This window comes from Sorex fumeus, unplaced genomic scaffold (genome assembly GCF_029834395.1).
Source record: "Sorex fumeus unplaced genomic scaffold, SorFum_2.1 ptg000122l, whole genome shotgun sequence".
NCBI lineage: Eukaryota > Metazoa > Chordata > Mammalia > Eulipotyphla > Soricidae > Sorex > Sorex fumeus.
In genome coordinates this window covers 61,157,916-61,179,942 of record NW_026606179.1, presented here as the reverse complement: position 1 = coordinate 61,179,942, position 22,027 = coordinate 61,157,916, and the positions used below count along the sequence as shown (strand labels likewise).

The 22,027-nt window shown below is 48.0% G+C and overlaps 1 protein-coding gene across 1 annotated transcript in view; it reads right to left on the bottom strand.

Moving 5' to 3' along the window:
- Positions 1-22,027, bottom strand: part of CDH13 (cadherin 13) — a 1,034,759-nt gene that overhangs the window by 797,172 nt on the left and 215,560 nt on the right. Inside the window, exon 2 of the mRNA XM_056135632.1 lies at positions 21,554-21,665. Within this exon, the coding sequence (XP_055991607.1) occupies positions 21,554-21,665 (112 nt within the window). The remainder of the gene's footprint in view (positions 1-21,553; positions 21,666-22,027) is intronic.

The following is a 22,027-nucleotide window of genomic DNA, read 5'->3' as shown; positions in this document are numbered from 1 at the left end:
AGCTTCCCTGACAGTTCCCTGAAAAATGGAAGTGACATTTCCCTACCTTATAAGAGGGCATTTCTCCATCTAATATGCTGAGAGATCAGGCATGATCCATATGGTAAGAATCAAAGGAAGCAGTTTTATGTCCTTTAGTTTGCTTTTTCACAGGAGAAGACTAACAGGTAATAAGAAAGAGAATGAAGGAAGGGACGGAGGGAGTAAGGAAGGAGAGAAGGAAGGAAGGAAGGAAGGAAGGAAGGAAGGAAGGAAGGAAGGAAGGGAGGATGGGAGGGTGGAAGGGTGGAAGGGAGGAAAGTAGGAAGGGAGGTGGAAGGAAGGAAGGAGGGACAGAGGGAGGGAGGGTGGAAGGAAGGAAGGAAGGAAGGAAGGAGAGGAGGATGGGAGGGTGGAAGGGAGGGTTGAAGGAAGGAAGGAGGGACGGAGGGAGGGAGAGTGGAAGGAAGGAAGGAAGGAAGGAAGGAAGGAAGGAAGGAAGGAAGGAAGGAAGGAAGGAAATGAAGGAAAGAGGGAGGGAAGGAGAGCGGGAGGGAGGGAGGGAGGGAGGGAGGGAGAGCAGGAGGGAGGGAGGGAGGGAGGAATAGAGGAAACCCTCCCAGCCCAGTCCCAACATGTCTTCTCTCCAGCACATTGAGAACTGGGGTCCCCTGTGGGCCTCCAGTCTCATCCTGCCAAGCTGAGTCCTGTAAATCTGGGCCAGGCTGCCCCGCCTTCATTTACAGATGCCGAGACAGAGGCAGAGGCTGATGGCCAACTGCCTGGGAGTGTAGGAAGTAAGTGACTCCCACAGCTTCACCCTGTGCCCGATCTCAGACGTCATCAGAGGAGGAAGTCAGAGCTGCCCTCCTAGAAGGCTCGAGGGTCCATGGTCTGGTGTGAGGGTTGCCCAGCGCCTGTGATATTCTAATAGCATCATTTCAAACATGCGAACGGGCTACTAATATTTTTGTAGCACTGATGCGTATCTCACTTCATGGCAGCTACTCTTAAGGAAAGAGGGATAAATTGCATAATAATTTTTATGCCCTAGAAATTCCTGCTATTCCTTTTTGTTCTGGTTCTGGAAAGCTTTCGTGAACCTTTTATAGGGAAGAAATTATTATTTCGTTAGTGTACAACATGTGCATGTGTATATATATATTCAGAATTTTCTAAGTGAATTTTGCTGAACTTAAGGTGCTTTTTAACAGCTTATTATTAGAGGGAACTTTCAAAGGAGCCCCACTTTTCATAAGATAAAAATAATAGTTTCACTTGAAAAAAGAGATAAAGGGAAGTCAAAGAAAGAAAGTTATAGTTATTCAATGCCATGTGATTCAACCACTTAAAAATAACTTCTACTAATATTTTGACAAGCGGTTTACCTGCCTTCCATCACCTTTTAATATATATGATGCTATTTCCGTGAAAGAAATGACAAAACACCAATATGGAGTGTCTGTCTGGAAAGTTGCTGATGGGATGACGGCTTCCAACCCCACTCGAGATACCTGTTCTGACTCCGCTAGGAGGGCCCAACTCCACGGTGTGACGAGAATGAACAAACCGGAACCTCTTACATGTATGTTTGTTTATTGGCACAGAACATCTGACAGCACACAGCTGCCTTCCCCTCTCCCAGACCTGGCGAGTGGGAACATTTGAGAACGTTTTCATGGAGACGCACCTTCAGCCATATCGTTTTGTAGGAAAACCCCCACCATCCTGCTGTCTTCCCAGAGCCCCAGCCCTGCGTGGGTCTGACGTGGCAAGGAACAGGTAGAGGCCAGGCGTGTGAGCTGGTGGTTCCCTTCTTGCTCCAAGAAGGGAATCTCCACTTATCTTTAAACACCAAGTGATGCTAACAGCGCACGGTGCTTAGAGACTCAGCAGCCTCGGCCAGCTCCCCTCTGACCCGGGCTCCCTGCAGAGAAGCGCGTCTGGAAACGCTGAGAATATCCTGCCCAACACGCATGGAGAGCCCCCATCTCTGGACCGTTGGAAGCTCCCACCTCTCCTGAAGGGGGCCTGACGCCAACGCGGTGTCTGTGTTAGAGCTGAGCGTTGACTCTGGCGGGAGACCCTGAACCCTGGGAATGCTGGGAGAATGTGGACTGCTTGCCCTGGTGGCCGGGAAGCTAGTGCCACCCAGCGAGGAAGACCAAGGCTCGGAATTCAAGTACAGCTTCTACCGGATGGGTGTTGCTTTTGCACCACAGGCCAACCCCAGCGACCTGCCCAGCAAGCATAGGTGTGTTCCTGCACGCTGGGCTGGCCAGGGCGCTATTGCACTGGGTCCGAACCAGTCAGGACAGCAGAGGCAGGGGTCCAGGGTGCCACGGGGAGCTTGCTGTGGTCCCACAGTCGAAGGGGCAGGGGCTGGCCAGACCCCGGCTGCCTCTTCTTGAACCCTCTGTCTTTCCTACCTTTGCTGCCACCCCCTGCCTCTCCCCTATTCCCTTCTGCTCTCCTTACCTCCCTCTGCCTTTTTCCAGCCTCCCTGCTCCCCCCTGCATCCCCCTGCCTCTCCCCGATTCCCTCCTGCTCTCCCTGTCTCCCTCTGCCTCTTCTGGCTTCACCCCTGCCTTCCCCTGCCTCTTCCTGCCCCACTCCAACCTCCCTCTGGCCCCGTGCCTCCCCCTTCTTCCCTCTCCCCATCTCATCCTGCTCTTCTTACCTCCCTCTGCCTTTCCCCAGCTTCTCCCCTGCCTCCCTCCAGTTCCGCCCAGCAGGGGCCCAGAGAGAAGAGGATGAGCAAGTCTCAGCCTTAAAGCTTTGGGGAGGAACCGCTTCTGGGTCTCCTCTACAGGCAAGTCTAAACATTTTATTAAGGAAAAGAGTCATATGCTGAGCCTTCACGTGTCCACTCGGCTACAGAAACAAAATATTTCACCTAGACAATGTTTAATAAAATGATATTAATATTGAGGAGTTGCCAGAGGAGAATATCCTGGTAGGGATCATTTAAAAAATACGATATTTACAATGGAATTGGTTTTATAAGTATGTTGTGTAGCATCCTGCATTTGGGGTAACTTAGTATTCCATTGTGGCATTCTTCCATGCCTTGAAATGCTTCTCATAAACATATTTTCATGGCTACCTAATATTCAATCATAAGGATGTACCGGAATGTCTGACATTTCCCTGAGTTGTTTCTGAATTTTCTCTCTATAAATCAGGCTCCGAGTAACACATTTGTCTGCAGAGTCATCCACAAGGATACGGAATTGAAAGTCTCACATTGAGACTCAGAGCACATCATCAGAGGGGATAAAAGAAAACAAAGTAAACCCACAGGGCAGCTGACTGTCCACTCTGTCACCAGGACGGTGGACCCGGACCCCCATTAAGACTGAGGAAATAAGGTTTCCAGGGATTCTTATTCTCCGAAGAGTCTTTTTCAGCTTCTGCATTTGTTCTTCCTGGGGAGATGGGGCTGAGTATCCAACCCCAGGAGTGAGGGAAACAGCACACGGAGGGAAGAAGTCGTCACTTCCCAAAGCTTCTAGCCCCCTTCTCCCTGTCTGGAGGATGGCTTGAATCCGGAACAGGCTAGCGTGCGTTAAAAAGTTCCAACAGAACCAGAATTAATTTCTGTTCTCAATCCTTCCAAGAGGGATTTTGCCTTCATTTTCAAGAGTTTCGGTGGATGGAGCAAGAAAATTAAATTTTATGATCTCAGCATTCTATTTAATACATTCTTTTAGAACATTCAGGGCAACCTTTTATTTCATTAAAAAACATTAACTTGTTATGTTCCCTGCTTTTTTAAAAAAAATGTTTCTGCTTCAGACACTAAAATGTATCTGTTTTTCAATACTGTAAAGATAGTTTATTCAGAATGGTAGACTGGGAACTCACACAATGAAATTAATGCAGAGATGCCTCAATGCACACAGGAGCACGCGTGCACGCACACACACACAGGATCAGGCATGACAGTTAGCAGTGGGGTAGTTGAAACACAGAATTCTTACAGTATGGAATAGATGGGTTAGGAGTTTAACAAAGCATATCCGGATGCTGCAGGAGGCAGGGGGGCTCATGGAGAGGATGCAGGGTCCCTAACTTTGTGATTAGCATCAGTGAGGCATCTGACCCGCCTCCCACTCCCTGCCAAGCAATCAAACTAGGCTTATAACAGATCTAGGAATATAGGGCACATTTCATTTCATTTCATTTCATCATCCTGTTAATCGTCGATTGCCTCGAGCAGGCCCCAGTAACGTCTCTTTCATCCTAGCCCTGAGATTATATTCAGGGCTCTTTAGGAGAATGAGACCCATCATTGTTACTGGTATTTGGCATATTTGGTAGGCCACGGGGAGTTTGCCAGACTCTGCCCTGTGGGCAGGCTACATTCGACAGCCTGCAAGTTTGTCCAAAATAGGAATGAGATAATAAGATGTCGCGCGGCCGCAAATGCGGCTGTGCGGTTCCGGGATCTGGATTTTATAGTCTCTGAGTCTTGGCCGCTGATGGGATTACACGGCGCCGGGGGCCAGGTGGTGGGTGTGACCCCCGTCTACTGGAATTTGGAGGATCTGGGTGGAAGATGCTCGACTCCAGTTCGAGTAGGCTTGGAGGTCTCGGCCCCGGAACCCGCGTGGCTTTGTCCCTCTGCCAGTACCTTCAGGTGTGCGGAGAGTGGTCTCAGCATGGTGGTGGCTGGTCCTGGAGGTCTCCGGCTGCCGTAGCCCTGGCCGGGGCGGGGAGGAAAGCTCAACCCGCTCCCCTCCAAGGGACTCCGGGAAGGAACACCGAGGCGCGGGGGCACAAGCCCAGGTAAATGGATGTCTGTCTCAAAGGATTATTATTATATTATTATTATTATTATATTATTATTATATTATAGAGCCATTACTGACTGGATTCCACAGGACGTCAAAAGATCGCATGGACGCCCACCTACAAGATGCTCAGACTTCTTTGTCAAGACCCTGAATAATCGGTTTGAGGCTCGGCATGTTCCTAGAACGAGCAGATGCCATTGGGCTACGCTAGCACACAACAGGGATGAATGGAGACGTCACTGGTACCTGCTCGAGTAAATCAATGAATAACAGGGTATCAAGTGATCAAGTGATTATTATTATTATTATTATTATTATTGCAAAACACAGTGACTCGCAGAAGCAGACACCTTTCTTTCCTACCCAATTGTGGTAGACACGGTAACACCTGCTAGAGTTACTCTCAGCGTTGAAAGATTGATTACCCCAGCTTTGGGGGTCTTTGTCTCCCTAGGCTGTCCCTGTACTGAAGCCCAACTCCGTGACAGATTCCCACCATGCCTCAAGGCCTGAACCCCCTTCCCTGGTCCCCAGGCATGAGGGTCATCCCCGAGCCCCCCCCCGTGGGGGGAGGGGCTGCCTCTGGGTGCTTCTCCTCTACCCAGTTCTCCTTTCCTCTGTTCCCTTCCTGGACCCCGGCACTCCAAGCACTCCCTAATAGACTTCCTGTGGAACATTCCAGAATTGGCCTCCTGGAGCCCGCAGCCTCTAACAACACCCCAAACACAGGTTGGGGTTCTCAGGGAAGATGCCCAGGGAAGAAGACTGCCAGGTGGGTCCCAATGCCTCCGCGGAAGGCCCTGCACCCAGGCACTGAGTCATTCTTTGACACTTGCCTTTTCCAAACAAATCACCTGGGAACAACCCTGGAAACTGAGGTACAGCCTCATGTTCCCATGAAAAGAGCTGACGTGATCACTAAAACCCTTCCTGACGAGACTCTGGTCATTAGCAAGTCCTGTGGTCAAGTCTTGGAAACTTCTTTCATAGGCTTGGGGTCCATGGAGTTTCCCACCTGTGCCTGCCTGGAGTTTCTGGGAGTGAACCCTGGCTCCTGGCTGGGAGTTTTACCAAAATCTGACGAAGGTCTCCTGAAAGTAGGGTTGACCTTGATATCGATAGTCAAATGGGGGGTGGGGGAGGGTGAATGGTTTTTAGGATATAAAAGCCAGGGCAGTGTCATACTGATGTACATTGAAAGTACATTTACCTCTCTGGGATATATTCCCAGGAGTGGTATTGCTGGGTCAAATGGGAGCTCAATTTCTAATTTTTTGAGAATCGTCCATACTGTTTTCCAGAAGGGTCGAAAGTAGACTATGGACTGAACATGTTTGCCACTCAATGCCTCTTTTGCAGACCACAACACCCAAAAGGAGAGAGAGAACACAGGGGATTGCCCTGCCACAGAGACAGGGGGGATGGGGGGATGGGGGTGGGAGGGATATTATCCATGGTGGTGGAAAATGGGCACTGGTGGAGGGATGGGTATCTGATCATTGTATAATTGAAACCAAAGCACAAAAAATTGTAAATCTACAACTTTAAAAAAAATAAAATAAAATAAAGGGAAAAAAATATCAAGTTAAACTCAAAAAAAAAAAGTACATTTAGAATAAGGTAAAGGTAAAGGCCCTCCCATTGTTCATCGATTTGCTCGAGTGGGCCCAGTAACGTCTCCATTGGAGACTTTGTTGTTACTGTGTTTGGCATATCGAATACGTCACGGGGAGCTTGCCAGGCTCTGCCGTGCGGGCGAGACATTTAGAATGTAGTATCATATTGATACTTATTAGGAAAGTTATTAATTTATAATTATTGCATGATTTCCACCACAGTAAGCATGCATGCTTGCTAACAGCACCATTGGTCATTGATTTGGGCTATTAGTGCAGCAGCTGGCCTTCTTCAATCAACAGGGAAGTGTTTTCCATAACCAGGATGGACCTGGCAAGGGTCCCCAAACAGAGCAATTTGCTGCTTTCTATTTCCCTGAATCCATCACCAAATAACGGAGCAAACACCCCTATTCAAATCACTTTTATAGACGCTCAGGCTGAACTAGATGAAGGCTCTTGGCAGGCAAAATATGCAATGTCCACTTTAGAACCCTAGATCTATGAAGCAATCAACCCAGTCGGCACTGTGCAACTCGAATGGCCAACATTTCCATAATCAGCAAAAGATACTCGGGCCTCTCCTGGGTTACCTGTAGGGGGGTGGGCTTCCAGGGTGAGTCAGATCAAGAGGAAGAGAAAGGCAAGAGGGTGTCGGCAGAGCAGAGCCACCCTCACCCCTACTAGTGACAGGGTGAAGCTGGACTAACTACCCGTATTCCCAGGATGCACCAGTTCTGCCTGGCACTCAGAGTGAGGTTGGGAAGCTCATTATCCGATCAAGTTCATTAATATAATTATCATGGACTGCCAAGGGCAGAGCCGCTCCTTGAATACTGCACTTTTGAACAGAAACGGAAGGTCAGAGAAGGGAAGTGACAGGTCTTGTGGGAGGGATTCACCCTGTAGAAGGGACTCACCCCTCCCCTGGAACTCACCCCTTCCCTGGAACTCACCCCTTCCCTGGGACTCACCCCTTCCCTGGGACTCACCCCTACCTGGGACTCACCCCCTATCTGGGACTCACCCCTACCCTGGGACTCACCCCTACCCGGGACTTATCCCCACCCTGGGACTCACCCTTACCTGGGACTCACCCACACCCTGGGACTCACCAGACCCTGAGACTCACCCCTACCTGGGACTCACCCCCTACCTGGGACTCACCCCTACCCTGGAACTCATCCATACCTTGTGACTCAAACCCATCCTGGGACTCACCCCTACCCAGGACTGACCCATACCCTAGGCCTTAACTACACCCCAACACTCACCCCTATCCTGAGAGTCACCCATCAGTGGGACTCACCCCTATCCTGGGCTTTTCCCATACAAGACTCACCCCTACCTGAGCCTTTCCCATTGCTTGGGACTCACCCCTACCGTGGGTCTCATGCACCCTGGACTTGAGGCAGACCATCGTGAATCTCCATCCCGGGGGTCGTGTCATTGGGGGTAGGAGGGAAATGCTTGAGCAAAGCAGAGGATGTGAGTAGCGAGAACGCCTCTCGGGGCCTCAGGAATCCTGGCCCCCCCGTACCATTCCAAAGTCTGTCTGTTGCTCAGTAAAATCAGGCTTCACCTACTTTCAAATACTTCAGTGTGGCTTCGTCCCTGAGAAACTTTGAGCCCCGTCAGTCCTGCCATCAGAAGCAGTGACAGTGGAGAGAAGCCGAACTCAGCTCTCTCTCTCTCCCCACTCTGAGTGAGCCAGGCCCACGTGGCGAGTTAAGGAGCCTTTCTCTAGGAATTGGACCCATGGGTCTTCCCTTCCTGATTCTCCCAGCTGGCTGGTCCCTCCTTCCCTGGGGAGGCTCAGGCCGTGGACAGGAATGCAGCCTAGAAGATTCCACATGCAGCCATGAGACCCTGAGCACGGGCCCTGGTGGGAAGGGGCATTCTAGTTGGCAAACGTTGTCCCGCAGGCCTTGGGTAGGGCCAAGTCAGGGTTTTCTGAGGTAGGCGTCCCTACTCTGAGGCCTTTTCCTAAAGCCTGACCCCCGGGGGGGCAGAGGGAGCTGCTGGGTCTGGAGGCGATGGGAGATCTCTTGTGACCTCAGGATGTCGGGATGCTGAGTCTGACGCTTGTTGGAAGGCGCACACAGTCTCAAGGGTTTTATCTTACCCTGGATCCTCAACAGGATAAAGGAAAGGATAATGCGGAAGGCCCCCCTCTTCCCTCTGCTCAGAAGGTCGGGGGCTGAGACCAGAGGTGCCGTCTTTCTCGTCCTCAGTCTCTAGCAGTGTCTAGAAATGGGACTGGGTGGCTCTGGAGGAAATTCCGCAGGGAAGGGAGGGGCTAGATTCTGAGGAATGTCTGAATGTTCTGGAACATAATCAGAGCACTTCACATTTCTAGGACCCAACAGGCTTGGCCATCAAACAAACAAACAAACAAACACAAACAGACTTCCCAAATTTCTTTATCTTCAGAAAACTCCCCTCCCCCCTTCCCCTCTACCCCCACTGCCAGCACCAACCTGCATTGCAGGGTTCCCTAGGCACAAGTTTGGGAAACACTGCCACAGACTCATTTGAACTCCCCCGGGCTTATTGCCGAGAGCCTCCACCTCATCTCGGACAATAAGAGCAAGAAGCCCGACCCTGGTGTCCACCTGGCTTCATGGTGTGAATTCTACAAACCTGACCCCAGCTGAAGCTCTAAACTGGTGAAAACCCACAGTGTGGACAAGCTGCTCATTGATCAAAATGTAACTTCCGGGAGCTGCTGACACGTGACCCTGGGAATGACCAGCACCCTCTCAGCCGCCCCATCATCCTCTGATTCCAAGTCTTCCTCTTGCTCCCAGCCTCATCCACCCTGTGCCCTGCGTCAAGAGTAGACTGCCGAGTCCCTGGGTGGCACCGAGCCGTCCCCACTCACCCTGGCCCGCTGCTTCCGTGCAAGCTCTTCCTTCCGTTGCAAACTGCAGCACTAACCACACTCCCCCGGCGCTTTGTCTCAGCTTTGGACCGGGCTTCGAGCACTAATCACTTCTTTCACGTTATTCAGAACCAGTGTTTCCTCATTTGGAATCGGCCCAGCCCCCAGGGAATTTGATGTATACAGATGAAAATTAAACCCAGTTCCAGCTAAAAATAGAGCCTCCGGGATGTCTCTGGAATCAGCTGACAGGCCCAGTTAAGAGGAACCTGGATGGCTGACAGCCGTTTGGGAACGAAACAGAGCGGCACAGGGGCTGGCCACTTTTCAAGGACGGCCTGCCAAGACATCGCTTACCAAGTTGCTTGCAACGATGAACCGGGTGGGTAGTGGCCAGTGGTACTTGGAGGACAGGCCGCCGGCACAGGGCGCCTCCCCCCAAGCAGCTGATTCGGAAGAAGCCAAACCCACGTTTCAGCAGGACCCTGGTCAGCGACATTTCTACAGAATGTCTCAGGCGGTGTGGTCCACAAGTCGGAAATCCAAGGGGGTCTGTCACATACCAAAAATGTTTTGCCTCCCCACCCGACAGTAACGGCCAGCCCCCACTAATCCGTGGTACTTGTGGCCTGAAGTTCCACGAGTGCATGTTCACCTGGTGGTGTTGTTTTTGCTTTTTTGGCTCACACCTGGTTCTGCGCTCAGGAATTACTCCTGGTGGTGCCCGAGGGACCATATGGGATGCCAAGGATCAAACCTGTGACGTCTGTGTGCCAGGCAAACGCCCTCCCCGCTTTCCTATCGCTCTGGCATTGACATGTTTTACTGTAGAACGGTCTGTCTTATTACAGGGTGCTGCCTTGACGCCCCTGGTGCAGACACATCAGATAAAGCACGTGGCCTTGATTATCTCCCTCAATCTGGAGACACGTCTGGGTCCAAGCGTGGGAAGAATCACTTAGCTCTTTTTTTTTTTCAGGGAGCATCCTTTTAACAATTAATCCAAAGAACCCAAACAGGAGGGAGCAGTGTACGTGAGAGGCAGGGAGGATGGACTGTGGCTCCCAGGAAAACAAGCGCCCCTGGCGTATAAAAGTGCCCTGAGGGAAGACAAAGGGAGGATGGACAGCCGGAAGCGTCGTCCAGGGCGGGAGATAACGCTCCATGCCAAGCCTGTTAGACACCAGTGCTGCCCCTTCCACAGCCTCATTCTGCAATGCGGCCCTCTCCCCGCCTTTTCCCTTCACATGATAATATTCACCCAGAGCTCTACAGCTCGCTGGGGGCAGGCCTGGCTCGAAGCCTTTTGCAGGTGCTGATTGAAGAACTCTGCGCATTTCCCAACTGTGGAGACAGAGGGAGTGGAGAGCCCACAGGCTGGTCAGCCCAGCATCCCTGCTGACCCCCCAGGCCGCTCTCCATTGAGAGCGCACGAGCTCTTCCTTGCAGGGAGCCTGGGCCCAGTATCCATAGAGGAGAGAAAACCAAGAGGGAAGCTCGCCCTGAATCCCCCACGGCCACCGCAGCCTCCTCTTATGACACCATATCTCTTAATTAACCTTCTTGCCCTCCTCTTTAAAACGGACTTTGAATTCTGTCTTACAGTGCAAGCGATGTGGGTAAATGGGTAAAATAGAAGATCCCTTCTTGGATCAGAGTATTTCAGCCAGAATCACTGACTCTCATTGGAGGCTTTCTGCATTACTCTGTCCCTCTGCCTAACTGCCCCACCCCGCCTCCCCACCCCAGTCTTCACCTGTCTGGATTCCCTCTTGTCAACAAGTCTTGGTTTCTCATGAAAAAAAGAAAAAAACTAATTGGTATTCTATTCTGCATCTGGGAGTCTCTACCCTGCCCTGCCTTCCTTCACTCTACTTGAATGTATCATCAGATTTTCATGTGCCATGTGCTTCTGTCTCCCTCCTCCCATGAGAATGGAAGTGTCTTTTTGATTTAGTAAAAGGCTTTATGGCTTATACCAGACTTGGGTCTGACAAGGTAGGTGATCATTCTGAGTACACGGGATTAAAGAAACAGCACAGCAGGTAGGACATTGCCTTGCATGTAGCCAAATTTCATTTTTTAAAATTTTTATTCATTTATTTGTTTTCAAATTTTTATTAGTGAGACACCATGAGGTACAGTTGTAGACTTACAAATTTTTGTGCCTGGGTTTCAATTATAAAAAGTATAGCCAAAGTGACATCTGCACTTGTTTGTTCATTGAAGCACTCTTTACAATAGCCAGAATCTGGATAAAACCTGAGTGCCCAAGAACAGATGACTGGTTAAAGAAACTTTGGTACATTTACACAATGGAGTACTATGTAGCTGTTAGAAAAGATGAAGTCATGAAATTTACATACAAGTGGTACAACATGGAAAGTATCATGTTAAGCGAAATGAGTCAGAAAGAGAGGGACAGACATAGAAAGATTGCATTCATCTGGGGAACATAAAGTAATAAAATAGGAGACTAACACCCAAGAATGGCCAAGATTAGAAGCAGGAATTTTGCTCCATGGCTTGGAGGCCAGCCACACATGCTAGGGGAAAAGGGAGCTCAGACAGAGAAGGGAGCACCAAATAAAGGGTGTTGGGAGGATCCTCCCGGGATGAGAGAAGCATGCTGAAAGTAGACTATAGACCAACTTTCATTTTTGGTTCCTGGCATCCCATAGGGTCCCCTGACTCCTTCCAGGAGTGATTCCTGAGTGCAGAGCCAGAAAAGAGTCCTAAGCATTGCTGGGTATGCCCCCCAAATAAAGCTAGCAAGCAAGCAACCAACCAACCAAACAAAAAGCACAAGAACTGGAACTCTATGAGAAGTCACTGCATTTCCAATCTCCCTCTCCTATATCCAGAAAGAGAAAAGAAAATACGAAGGTGCTTGAGGAGATTCTGACTGGCAAGTGTTTGCACCTCTGGCCAGTGTGTTTTCAAAGACCAGCATCATTTCCAAGAGAATCCAGGGAAAAGCACCTCTGGGGGACAACCCGGGAGGTGCTGGAGCATAGGGGATGTCGTGTGCTACACAAGAGCAGCATCTGCATTGGCTGGGGATCCTGAGCACACTCAGTCTTCCCCAGTTAGTCATTGGTGCCATCCTCACGAGAGAGCTCCGTGCGTGTGGTTCTAATGTCTTAAATGAAGAGATGCTTCTGTAACATCTGTAGGCTCCTGTATTCTTAATCTCCCCAGGTGAAACAGAAATGAAAAAAAAGACTTATAGTAGCGTTAGAACCATCTGGGGGAAGAGGCCAGCTGGCAGTACTTAGTCTTGGACCGTATTCTTAGGCACTCTGCTCAACAACGCATCAGCCCTGCCACCCCAAGGAGGTTTCTATTGGTCTGTGCATGCTTCCCACAAATTCTCACATGGGCCCACCACCTGTGGTCGTAGGGCAGTGGGGCTGAGTGGGGTCTCAGAGCCCGACATGCTCGAGGAGGGGCTTTCCTTGCCCCCGTATCACACACCATCTCCCAGAGTGGCCAGCAGGGACACTCAATCTTCCTGAGCACATGACTGGTTGGGAGCATGGACGTGGTCCAAGGGTGTCAGGAGCGAGGTATTGACTGGAATCATTGGGCTGTTGAAGTTGTCTGTGGCCACCATGGAGGACGCTGCTAATGACCGAGGCTGCCGCCAGTGTAGATGGCAGAGCGAGGGACCAAGGAAGGACACCTCGGTGTATCTAGAACATGAGTGTTTCGAGTGTTAGCCCACACCTCATCATTGTACTGTGTGAGCAGATCTTTTCGTAGAATTGTTCCAAAATTCAAGGAAGTTGGGCCATTTTGGATTGCCATGCAAATAGTTTTGACTAATATAACCCCGTTACACAAATAACAGGAAATCAGAGAGGGAAAAATTCACACGAATCTGTGTTTGCCCTGGGACCGACGGAAGTGGGTCTGTTTCCCTTTCGGAATCCTCTCTCTTCTAGATGTCTCCTCCAGCCAAGGTTCCTGGAGTGCTCTGAGCTCAGCTCTCACACTTATTTCATATTTGGCCTGTGAGGGCAAAACTGATGCCATGACAAGCTGCAGCCAACATTAAGTCTCAACTAGGCCTCAGTTTCTGTTTCCCCAAAGGAGGACTTGCAGTTTCTGGTAGACTCCCAGTTGAGTGATTTGCTGAGATAAGGAACTGGGCAGTTGGGTCTGGCCTGTCATGAGGGGTCACTGCCCCTCCTTAGAAACTGTTATTAACCACTGTCTAAATGGAAGACCACTGTTGTAACAGGGCCGATGCTGAAAATAGACCAGTATATAAAAACGCTTCTTAACTCTGCACCCTATAAAAACCGCTTGTGATTTGGAGTCAGGGTCCTTGTCAAGACTTCACTGCATTGGATGAGACTTGGACCCTAGCTCAGGCTAGCACTGGCTCAGGCTAGTAATAAATTCCTTTGCTTTTGCATGATCGTGTGTGGACTTGGTCTCTCTGCAATTAAGGATCCGAAGCTCGGGCACAACAGGCCTTTGTCGTCATGCTGAAACACGGCTTCTGTATGTTCCAGGCCCCATCCTGAAGCCTCTCAACACCTCCCTGCAGGGCCGACATCTTCTCTCCCACCCGATGATTCCTGTTCCGAATGCCCAGACAACCGGCCACACTTTCTGGTCAGCTCATCAGCCTCCCACACATCGTCAGTCAACACACTGAAAATTGGCTTCAAAGGCTCGGTCAGTGCTGCCTGGCCCTGGGCCTGACCTCTGACCTCTCTCCTCTGCTTCCTCACCGCCAATAACACTGCTGTGCAGTACCAGCAATCATCTGATGGAAATAGTCCCTGTTTTTCATCTTCTGTGACATAGCATTTGATCCACACAACAGTCCTGCTAGCAATCGGGCCTTCAAAGAGGCGAATTTCGATGCGTCTAAGGAGCAGAGAGTCAGCCAGCGAGTAAGTCGTCGGGAAGTGGGGAGGGGCTGGAGGTCTAAGTCTTCCTTTCTATTTCATATCTACTGCATCCTCGCTGGCAGCTGGGAGTTTCGAGCGTATTATGGACGACTATTCAGAGTCCTCTACACAGGTGAACATTTCACTCTCAAAATCACTTATTGACGTTGCTGCCATTCTAATATGTATTTTATTTTTTTAATGAGAAAGCTGAGGGACACTGGGGTTCAGCTCACCTTGCCCAAGTTCCTCAGCTCATAACGGACTGACCTTGGAGGCAAAGCCGGGGAAACACGCCTCTTAGGACTAGATTCTGGAGGCTCAACACTACCCAGTCATCTTTAAAAGGAAAATCCGCAATATTGACAACAAATTCCTTTCATTAAACACTTCAGACTTCCACATTGAACAAGGAAGCAGGACGCGTCTGCGGGGAGCGTTTAGCCTGAGGCTTGGCATGTGATACCTGTGGTCTATTTATTGCTTTTGTTCTGCTGGTAAGAAATCTTCTGCCAAGAGAGCTCCTTGGCATTGACATGTCTCATCTCCCGAGGGACGTGCTCTCACTCTGTTTCCTCACACAATTTCCAATCCTGAGAGCACATCTTAGGACCCTAGTCCCACAGGCGGGCCGCCAACCATTAGTTATGCCTCCCCCCTAACAGGAGTATGTGTTCTCTCTTATCCTGCAGTCATTTTATTACATTATTTTACATTTATGAAATGAGGTCGTTAGTGTAATGCATTTGAGGATTATGATAAATCGGAATTGACTGATGACTCGATTGTGGCAAATCCATGGTGATGGGGAACAAACCTAGAAAAAATATTAAAATTCCTACAGGGCTCTGTTTATATACAGGAAAAACTCTCACTAGGCGAGAAGCTCATATTCTGACCCAAAATAGAATCACCTTCATCAGGATGCAGTGAATTAAGTGACACCGGAATAATTTTCCTTGGCATGGAACAACAGTGCAGAAGAAACACACCACTTGAAACTGCAGCCTTCTTCAGATCGATCCAGACTGAAGTACAGGTAGCACTGTCTGTCGCACTGTCCTCCTATGGTTCATCAATTTGCTCGAGCGGGCACCAGTAATGTCTCCATTGTGAGACTTGTTGTTACTGTGTTTGGCATATCGAATACGTCACGGGGAGCTTGCCAGGCTCTGCTGTGTGGGCGGGATACTCTTGGTAGCTTGCCGGGCTCTCCGAGAGGGATGGCGGAATCGAACCTGGGTCAGCCGCGTGCAAGGCAAATGCCCTACCCGCGGTGCTATTGCTCCAGTCCGGAAGTTCAGGTAACGGTCAACAATTTTAACAATCAGCTAATCAATCTCCCAGCTCAGGAAGAAATATAAGTTAATAATGCAAAAGACAAGCAGAAAATGTGAACGAAAGGATCGCTATTGGTTTTTGGTTTTAGCCACCCAAATCGAAAACAAAAGCAAAAGATACTTGAAAGTTCTCAAAGATGCAGAATATAGACAGACAAAAGCCCAGAGCTTGAACTCAGGAAACGGCATTTCTCCACCTGCCAGGTTGGAAAGTTCATCTATTTATGACTATCCAAATGAAATCTTTTCAACAGGGTCAAAAGGGCCTTTGTTTTGACATTTAATTCACTGTGGATGCATTTCCTGCGTTAGGATGCAAAAGACCTCTCACATTGCTTTTTCATTAATTGCCTTCATTTTTCAAGTTCCCTCTTTGATTTATAGTCAATTAAAAACACCCTGGAAAGCCATGGCTCATGTATGTTAAGTACAAATATGATTAATGCCACACGATGCTCTCCATGGGTGACCTGGCTGTTAACCAAGGGCAGTGTCAAGGAGGCCTGGCCACGCCAGCCCTAGGGAAAGGCTGTCCTGGGGAGGGTGGGAAGCCCGGAGCACAGGGGCCTGAGCAATAGGGCACTGAATCCGTTCAAGTGAATCCGAGGAGAAGTGGCACTTTTTGTCATTGTTTTCGTCTTATGGAATAGGGTTGAACTTGGCCATGAATGGGGATGAGGAGTTGGGGAATGCAGTGAGACCATTTTATCCAAGCTGATGGAAGTCTGTGGGAAGACTGAACGGCAAGTGTGTTTGGCTTGTCTCCACCAGCATCAACAAGAGCTACAAAGCACCACCATGGAAACATTGGGTTAAGAGCTGAGGTTCTACAGTCCAGGGTCCTCCCCAAGGGCCCAGCAACAGATAAAGAAGTTGTGTAACCAACACAATGGAATACTATACAGCTCTAAGAAAAGATGAAGTCTTGCAGTTTGCTGAATCTGGGATGAAATTTGAGGACATCACATTGAGGGAAATTAGAGGGAGAAAAACAAATACCAGATGCTCTTTCTCGTGTGTAGCATATAGAGAAATGAAATGAGGTAATGGGTTGTATCAGATGAGGACTCAGAGCCTTTGGAAGGAAAACAGATAATCAAGCAGTGAGTGTGGAGTGTTGGGGAGTAGACTAGGAATGGCCCAGGACTGGGGGTGGGGGACTTGGAACTTTGGTCGTGGTTAAGATGCAATAATTATCAAAACCATGAGAATTAACACTTTAGCCACGTTACTTAAAAAAGAGAGAAGAAAGAGAGAAGGCAGGCAGGGAGGGAGGGAAAGAAAGAAGAAAAAGGAGAAAGGAAGGAAGGAAGGAATGAAGGAAGGAAGGAAGGAAGGAAAGATAGAAAGAAGGAAGAAAGGAAGGAAATATAGAAATAAGGAAGGAAAGATAGAAAGGAAAGGAAGAAAAGAAAAAAGAAAGAAAAGAAAAAAGAACGGAAAGGATAGAAAGAAAGAAAGAAAGAAGGGAAGGAAGGAAGGAAGAAAATAAGGAAGGAATGAAAGAAAGAAAGAAAAAAGAAAGAAAGAAAGAAAGAAAGAAAGACAGTAAGGGAGGAAGAAAAGAAGTAAGGAAAGAAAGAAAGAAAGGAAGAGAGAAAGAAATAGAGAAAGAAGAGAAGAGAAGAGAAGGAAGGAAGGAAGGAAGGAAGGAAGGAAGGGAGGAAGGAAGGAAGAGAGGGAGGGGAGGAAGGAGGGAGGAAAAGAGGGAGGGAGAGAAACATGAGTATTCTCCACCGAGGGCTCATAGGAAGTCCAAGAGGGCCACAGGACATGTGAGCTAGGAAGGGCACAGGTGTCACTCTGGTTAGCACTGGTAGTACCTTTAACAAAATTCTGCCTGGTCTGAATGCCTAGGCTCTCCTCACATCCTCCAGGCAGCCTCTCTCTGTTCTCTTCAGAACCTTATTTTTTACCTCAACTGGCCAGCAGATGAGTAGTCCAGGCCACTCGTTTTCTGGAAACTGTGTATCAAGAGGAAGGCTAGACCGTGGCCACTCTATGCTCATGGGACCAAGGCGAAGCTACCAGAACCATCATTTCTATGTTTCAGGAGAAGCAGCCCAACTAAGCAAGCTCAAAGGCCCCTGGGAGCCAGGCTCAGCACCACAGTCCTCTCAGATTCCTCCTGAAAATCGAAGAACTGTTACGGGGCCGGAGAGACAGGATGGAGGTGAGGAACTTGCCCTGCATGAGGCCAACCCCAGTTTGGTTCCCCTGAGCACTGCCAGGAGTGACGCTGGGTCTAAGTCCTGGACAGTGGGCAGTGGGGGGCATATCACAATCCCAAACCATCCTCTCTGCATCCCCCCCAAAAAAGAGACTTTTAATGGGAGTCATTTTTACTGAATTCCTTTTTCCACTCAAGTTACCATCCCTTTTCTTTGCTTAGCTTTCAAAGAAGAATGGAAATAACTCTCTCTTTCCAGTAGGCTTTCAACACTGAGATGAAGCCAGGAAAGTTTCGCTCATGTGACAAGACTTGGGGCTTTGCATCACCCCTGAGGAAACAGGGTCAAGCAGCTCCCCCGTGACGTTAGACGGAAGAGCGGGTGCCATGTTTGATCCTAGAAGCCTGTTGAAAAATGGCCTTTTAAAGATGGAAGTGGGTCTGGTTAGCGAGAAGGAGAGCAGAATAAAGAATTATTTGGATGTGAAGGAAATAAAAGACTTTAAAACAACTGAAGGAAAGATGTGTCAGAGGGAAAGGTGAATAAAATATTAGGGAAATAAAAGGAGTGGAGATGACCATTAGTAATGGTTAAAGGAGAAAAGATAAGTCACAAAGAATTGAGGAGAAAGATAAAAAAGGATAAAAGGAGGTATTACTGTCTGAACACAGAGAGCCAGACACCGTGGACAGAATAAACATTCCCTGCAACCCAGTAAAGCCCATCGCAGAGCTAGGTGAATATAAGTCTGCCGTCTGAGCAGATAAACTGTGTCTGTCAGGCAGAGACAACACCTTCCGACAACTTTATAGAATAAAGAAAGAATACAGACATCAATTGATTGATTGCTATGTATCTATGCCTGTGCAAGACAAAAATTCACAGTGATTTGAAACCAAAGCTCTTAAATGCTGCAGAGATAAAGAGAAATGGAAAGCCAAAATGTAATGAAGGCAGCCCGGGATAACATTTCCAGGCTTCTAACCTCACTTATGCCTGAGACAAGGGCATTAGTTTCAATGTCAGTCAAGTATCTCCGCTCGTTTTCTGATCTTGCTATTTGACCTCAAATAGCTAAGTATTTAAATTTTTTCTGCTCTGATTGATTGATTACTTTCCTTTCTCGTCCAGACGTTGGCCTATGTCAATGTGGTCTTCATTTTGCAAGCTCCACCACTCACTGGGGATGTGGTTAGTCACATTTTTCATGGTTAGGAGGGACGGTCTTATGTTGAACCACTGAACCCTACAGAAATTCATGATGGAAACTGAGACTAAGAGTGGGAGAATAAGAGAGAAAGAAAGGGGGTAGGATTAGGGACGTGAAAAAATGCTTTTGAAAATAGTAATTGTTAAGGGATAAAAATCTACCCCATTTTTGTTTCGTTTTTGAAAAAAATTTCTTGCAAGTCGAATAGAGCAGTCCATTTTTAATAGCAATATTTTGCAAATACAGATTTTTTCCCTAACTATAGTTAATGGAGAATCTCAAAGCTTCCTTTTCCATTGAGGCACAGTTAACCTTCTTTTCGGGGTTTATGCTCACAATAATCTATGTTCATTGCTTTGGGATCACCTCAAAAGTGCATGAGCAGAAATGTTCTTTGTAATTTTTGATCTTGCTACTAAATACAGATACTCTCATTTCACAGAGGGGGCCAAGTCAGCTATTGCTGACCCAACAATTCACAGACAAACTCACATCTGAAAATTTAAATGTCCTCGATTCCCATATCATTGACTTTTCCTTAATGTGCTATCATTGATAATCAACCTAGTTTCATTTAGCATTTACTAGCTTACACAGAACCAACAACCATAACCCACTTAATTACTTTAGGGGATTTAAAAAAAAAACAGAGACACACACAAAACTGTGATATTGGAATGTACAGTATGGTCTAGTTTAAATTAAAAAGATCCCCCAAAGTATGATTGTTTCCAGCTTCTCGGCAGTGAATTAAAAGCTGTTTGGTGTCATGAAGATTACAGAAGCAATCACATTTACGGGCCTGTTTTGCATACCAACTCTATTAATTTCCATACTCAGGCTTCACATTGCTACGCGTGTTAATATAGATGCCATTTGGGAGAAAGAAAAGAGAGAACCAGGGGGGAGAAAGAGGAAGAGTAAGGAAAGAGAGAGAGAAGGGAAACCAGAAAAATGGTTCTCCTGTAGACCACATCTGAAACGTATCAGTTCTTGGAAACAGGAGAATCCAAAGACAAATGGGGGTTCCTGGAGGCCTGACCCAGGTGTCTCACTCAGAGAGCAGAGAAACATGAGACCACATATTGGAATTCAGTTTTCGTGCCAGACCTGCACCTTGTATTACAGACTCTAATTATTGCAATGATTTCATTGGCGTAATTGTGTCAAGATGTGCACAGGCCTCACCTTGGATATCTCCCTGGATACTCAACATTGCATCTTCATTATTGTGTTCCTTTCAGCCCTTGAAATATGTCCTGGCCTCAAAGAACAATCCAATCAAGGAGGCTAGTTTTGCTTCTCCCTTTCTTTATACATGCCAGACACAGAGGATGGAGTTGAAGGAAAGAGGCGAGCCCAGAAGCAACCCTGAGACGGGAAGGGCAAATGTGCAATTATCTTCCCAAACGGAACTTCGGAGCAGCTGACCAGAGCGAGCTACTTTTTTTCAGGGACTTTAGTCCCACATGCGAAGGAACAGTGCTCAGGAGCCTACAATTAAGAGGTTAGATGCAAACCATCAATTTTAAATTCAATTTTGCTAACACTATGCTTGTTGTACATTTGGCAATGTACTCCATCGCCCCCTACGGATAAAGTAATGTAGTATTGGCAGAAAATAGGGGAAGTGATTAGAGCCATAGATATGAGGGGAGCATATTTGAAGAAATCCATCACAATCTGGGGAGATTTGTGTTTAATCCAAAGAATCCTCTGTAGGATCTCTGGGTATTTTTTGAAGACCACTTTGCTAGCCTTATGGGTTTTATCCTCTGCCTAAAACCTTCACAGGTCAAGTCTGTGTTCTCAGCTATGTCCGACCTCCTGAGGTCAATGGGATATGGAATAGATAAGTACCCCAGCAAGACCACTGCTCACCAACTAGAACTCTGCCTGAGGTGCCCAGTGCTTCCTGCCCTCACTCAGAGCAGTTCTTGGATTGAAAACTGATGATTCTCTTTACTGGGAGTGTATAGGAAATGCTCATAAAAAGATACATACAGGGGGAAATGGGCACTGGTGGAGGGATGGGTATTTGATCATTGTATAATTGAAACCCAAGCACAAAAATTTGTGAGTCTACAACTGTACCTCATGGGAGCAGAGCAATAGCACAGCAGGTAGGGCGTTTGCCTTGACTCTTAGACTCAGCAGACCTGGGTTCGATTTCTCCATCCCTCTTGGAGAACCCGACAAGCTACCACGAGTATCCCACCCGCACAGCAGAGCCTGGTGTCTCACTAATAAAAATTTAAAAAAAGATACATACAGGGGCCGGAGCAATAACACAGCGGAAAGGGTGTTTGCCTTGCATGCGGCCGACCCAGGTTCGATTTCCAGCATCCCATATGGTCTCCCGAGCACTGTCAGGAGTAATTCCTGAGTGCAAAGCCAGGAGTAACCCCTGAGCATTGCCGAGTGTGACCCAAAAAGGAAAAAAATAAAGATACAAACAATCATACAATTGATTGCCCTCAAAGCTGGCATGAACCCTATTCAGGACCTTTCACCCTGGACCAAAGAGCAACATAAGAATGATCAGGAAGTATTTAGCAGAGGGAATATGACATGTGGTTCCAAGACGCATTCTTAGACACTGGAGAACTCAACAAAAGCAGCCGAGAGCATCAGCGCCATTACTTACAGTTGAGAATCCACTGGTCCTCAATGAACTCAGCTGGCTGTTCGATGTGGAACACTTTCTGCTCAAAGCCCGGCGTACACTCCAAACCGCCTGCAGATGTTAGCAGCAGCACCTGAGAAAACCAAAGTCATCAATATTTTAACAGCAGTGTGTGTGTGTGTTTGCCTGACTCACTTTTACCAAATCTGTGACTTTCAGCAGCGAACCGACATTTTAATTCTATTTCCCGAGTGAAGAGGTAAGTTGATACTTTTCCCGTGGCTGCCAACGATTCGTTTGGGCAATGAGATTTGGAAAGTGCACCGACAGGAACAGCTGGTGCAGATTCCACTCCGTGGCAGTTAGAGAAATAACTTCGTCAGATTTTTACACCTGCTAAGAATCGCACCATGGTTTCCACGTGTGAAATTTCATTACAGAAACTGTCAGCTGCATGTAATGCCTGAGCGCCAACCACTTCACTTTCATTGATGC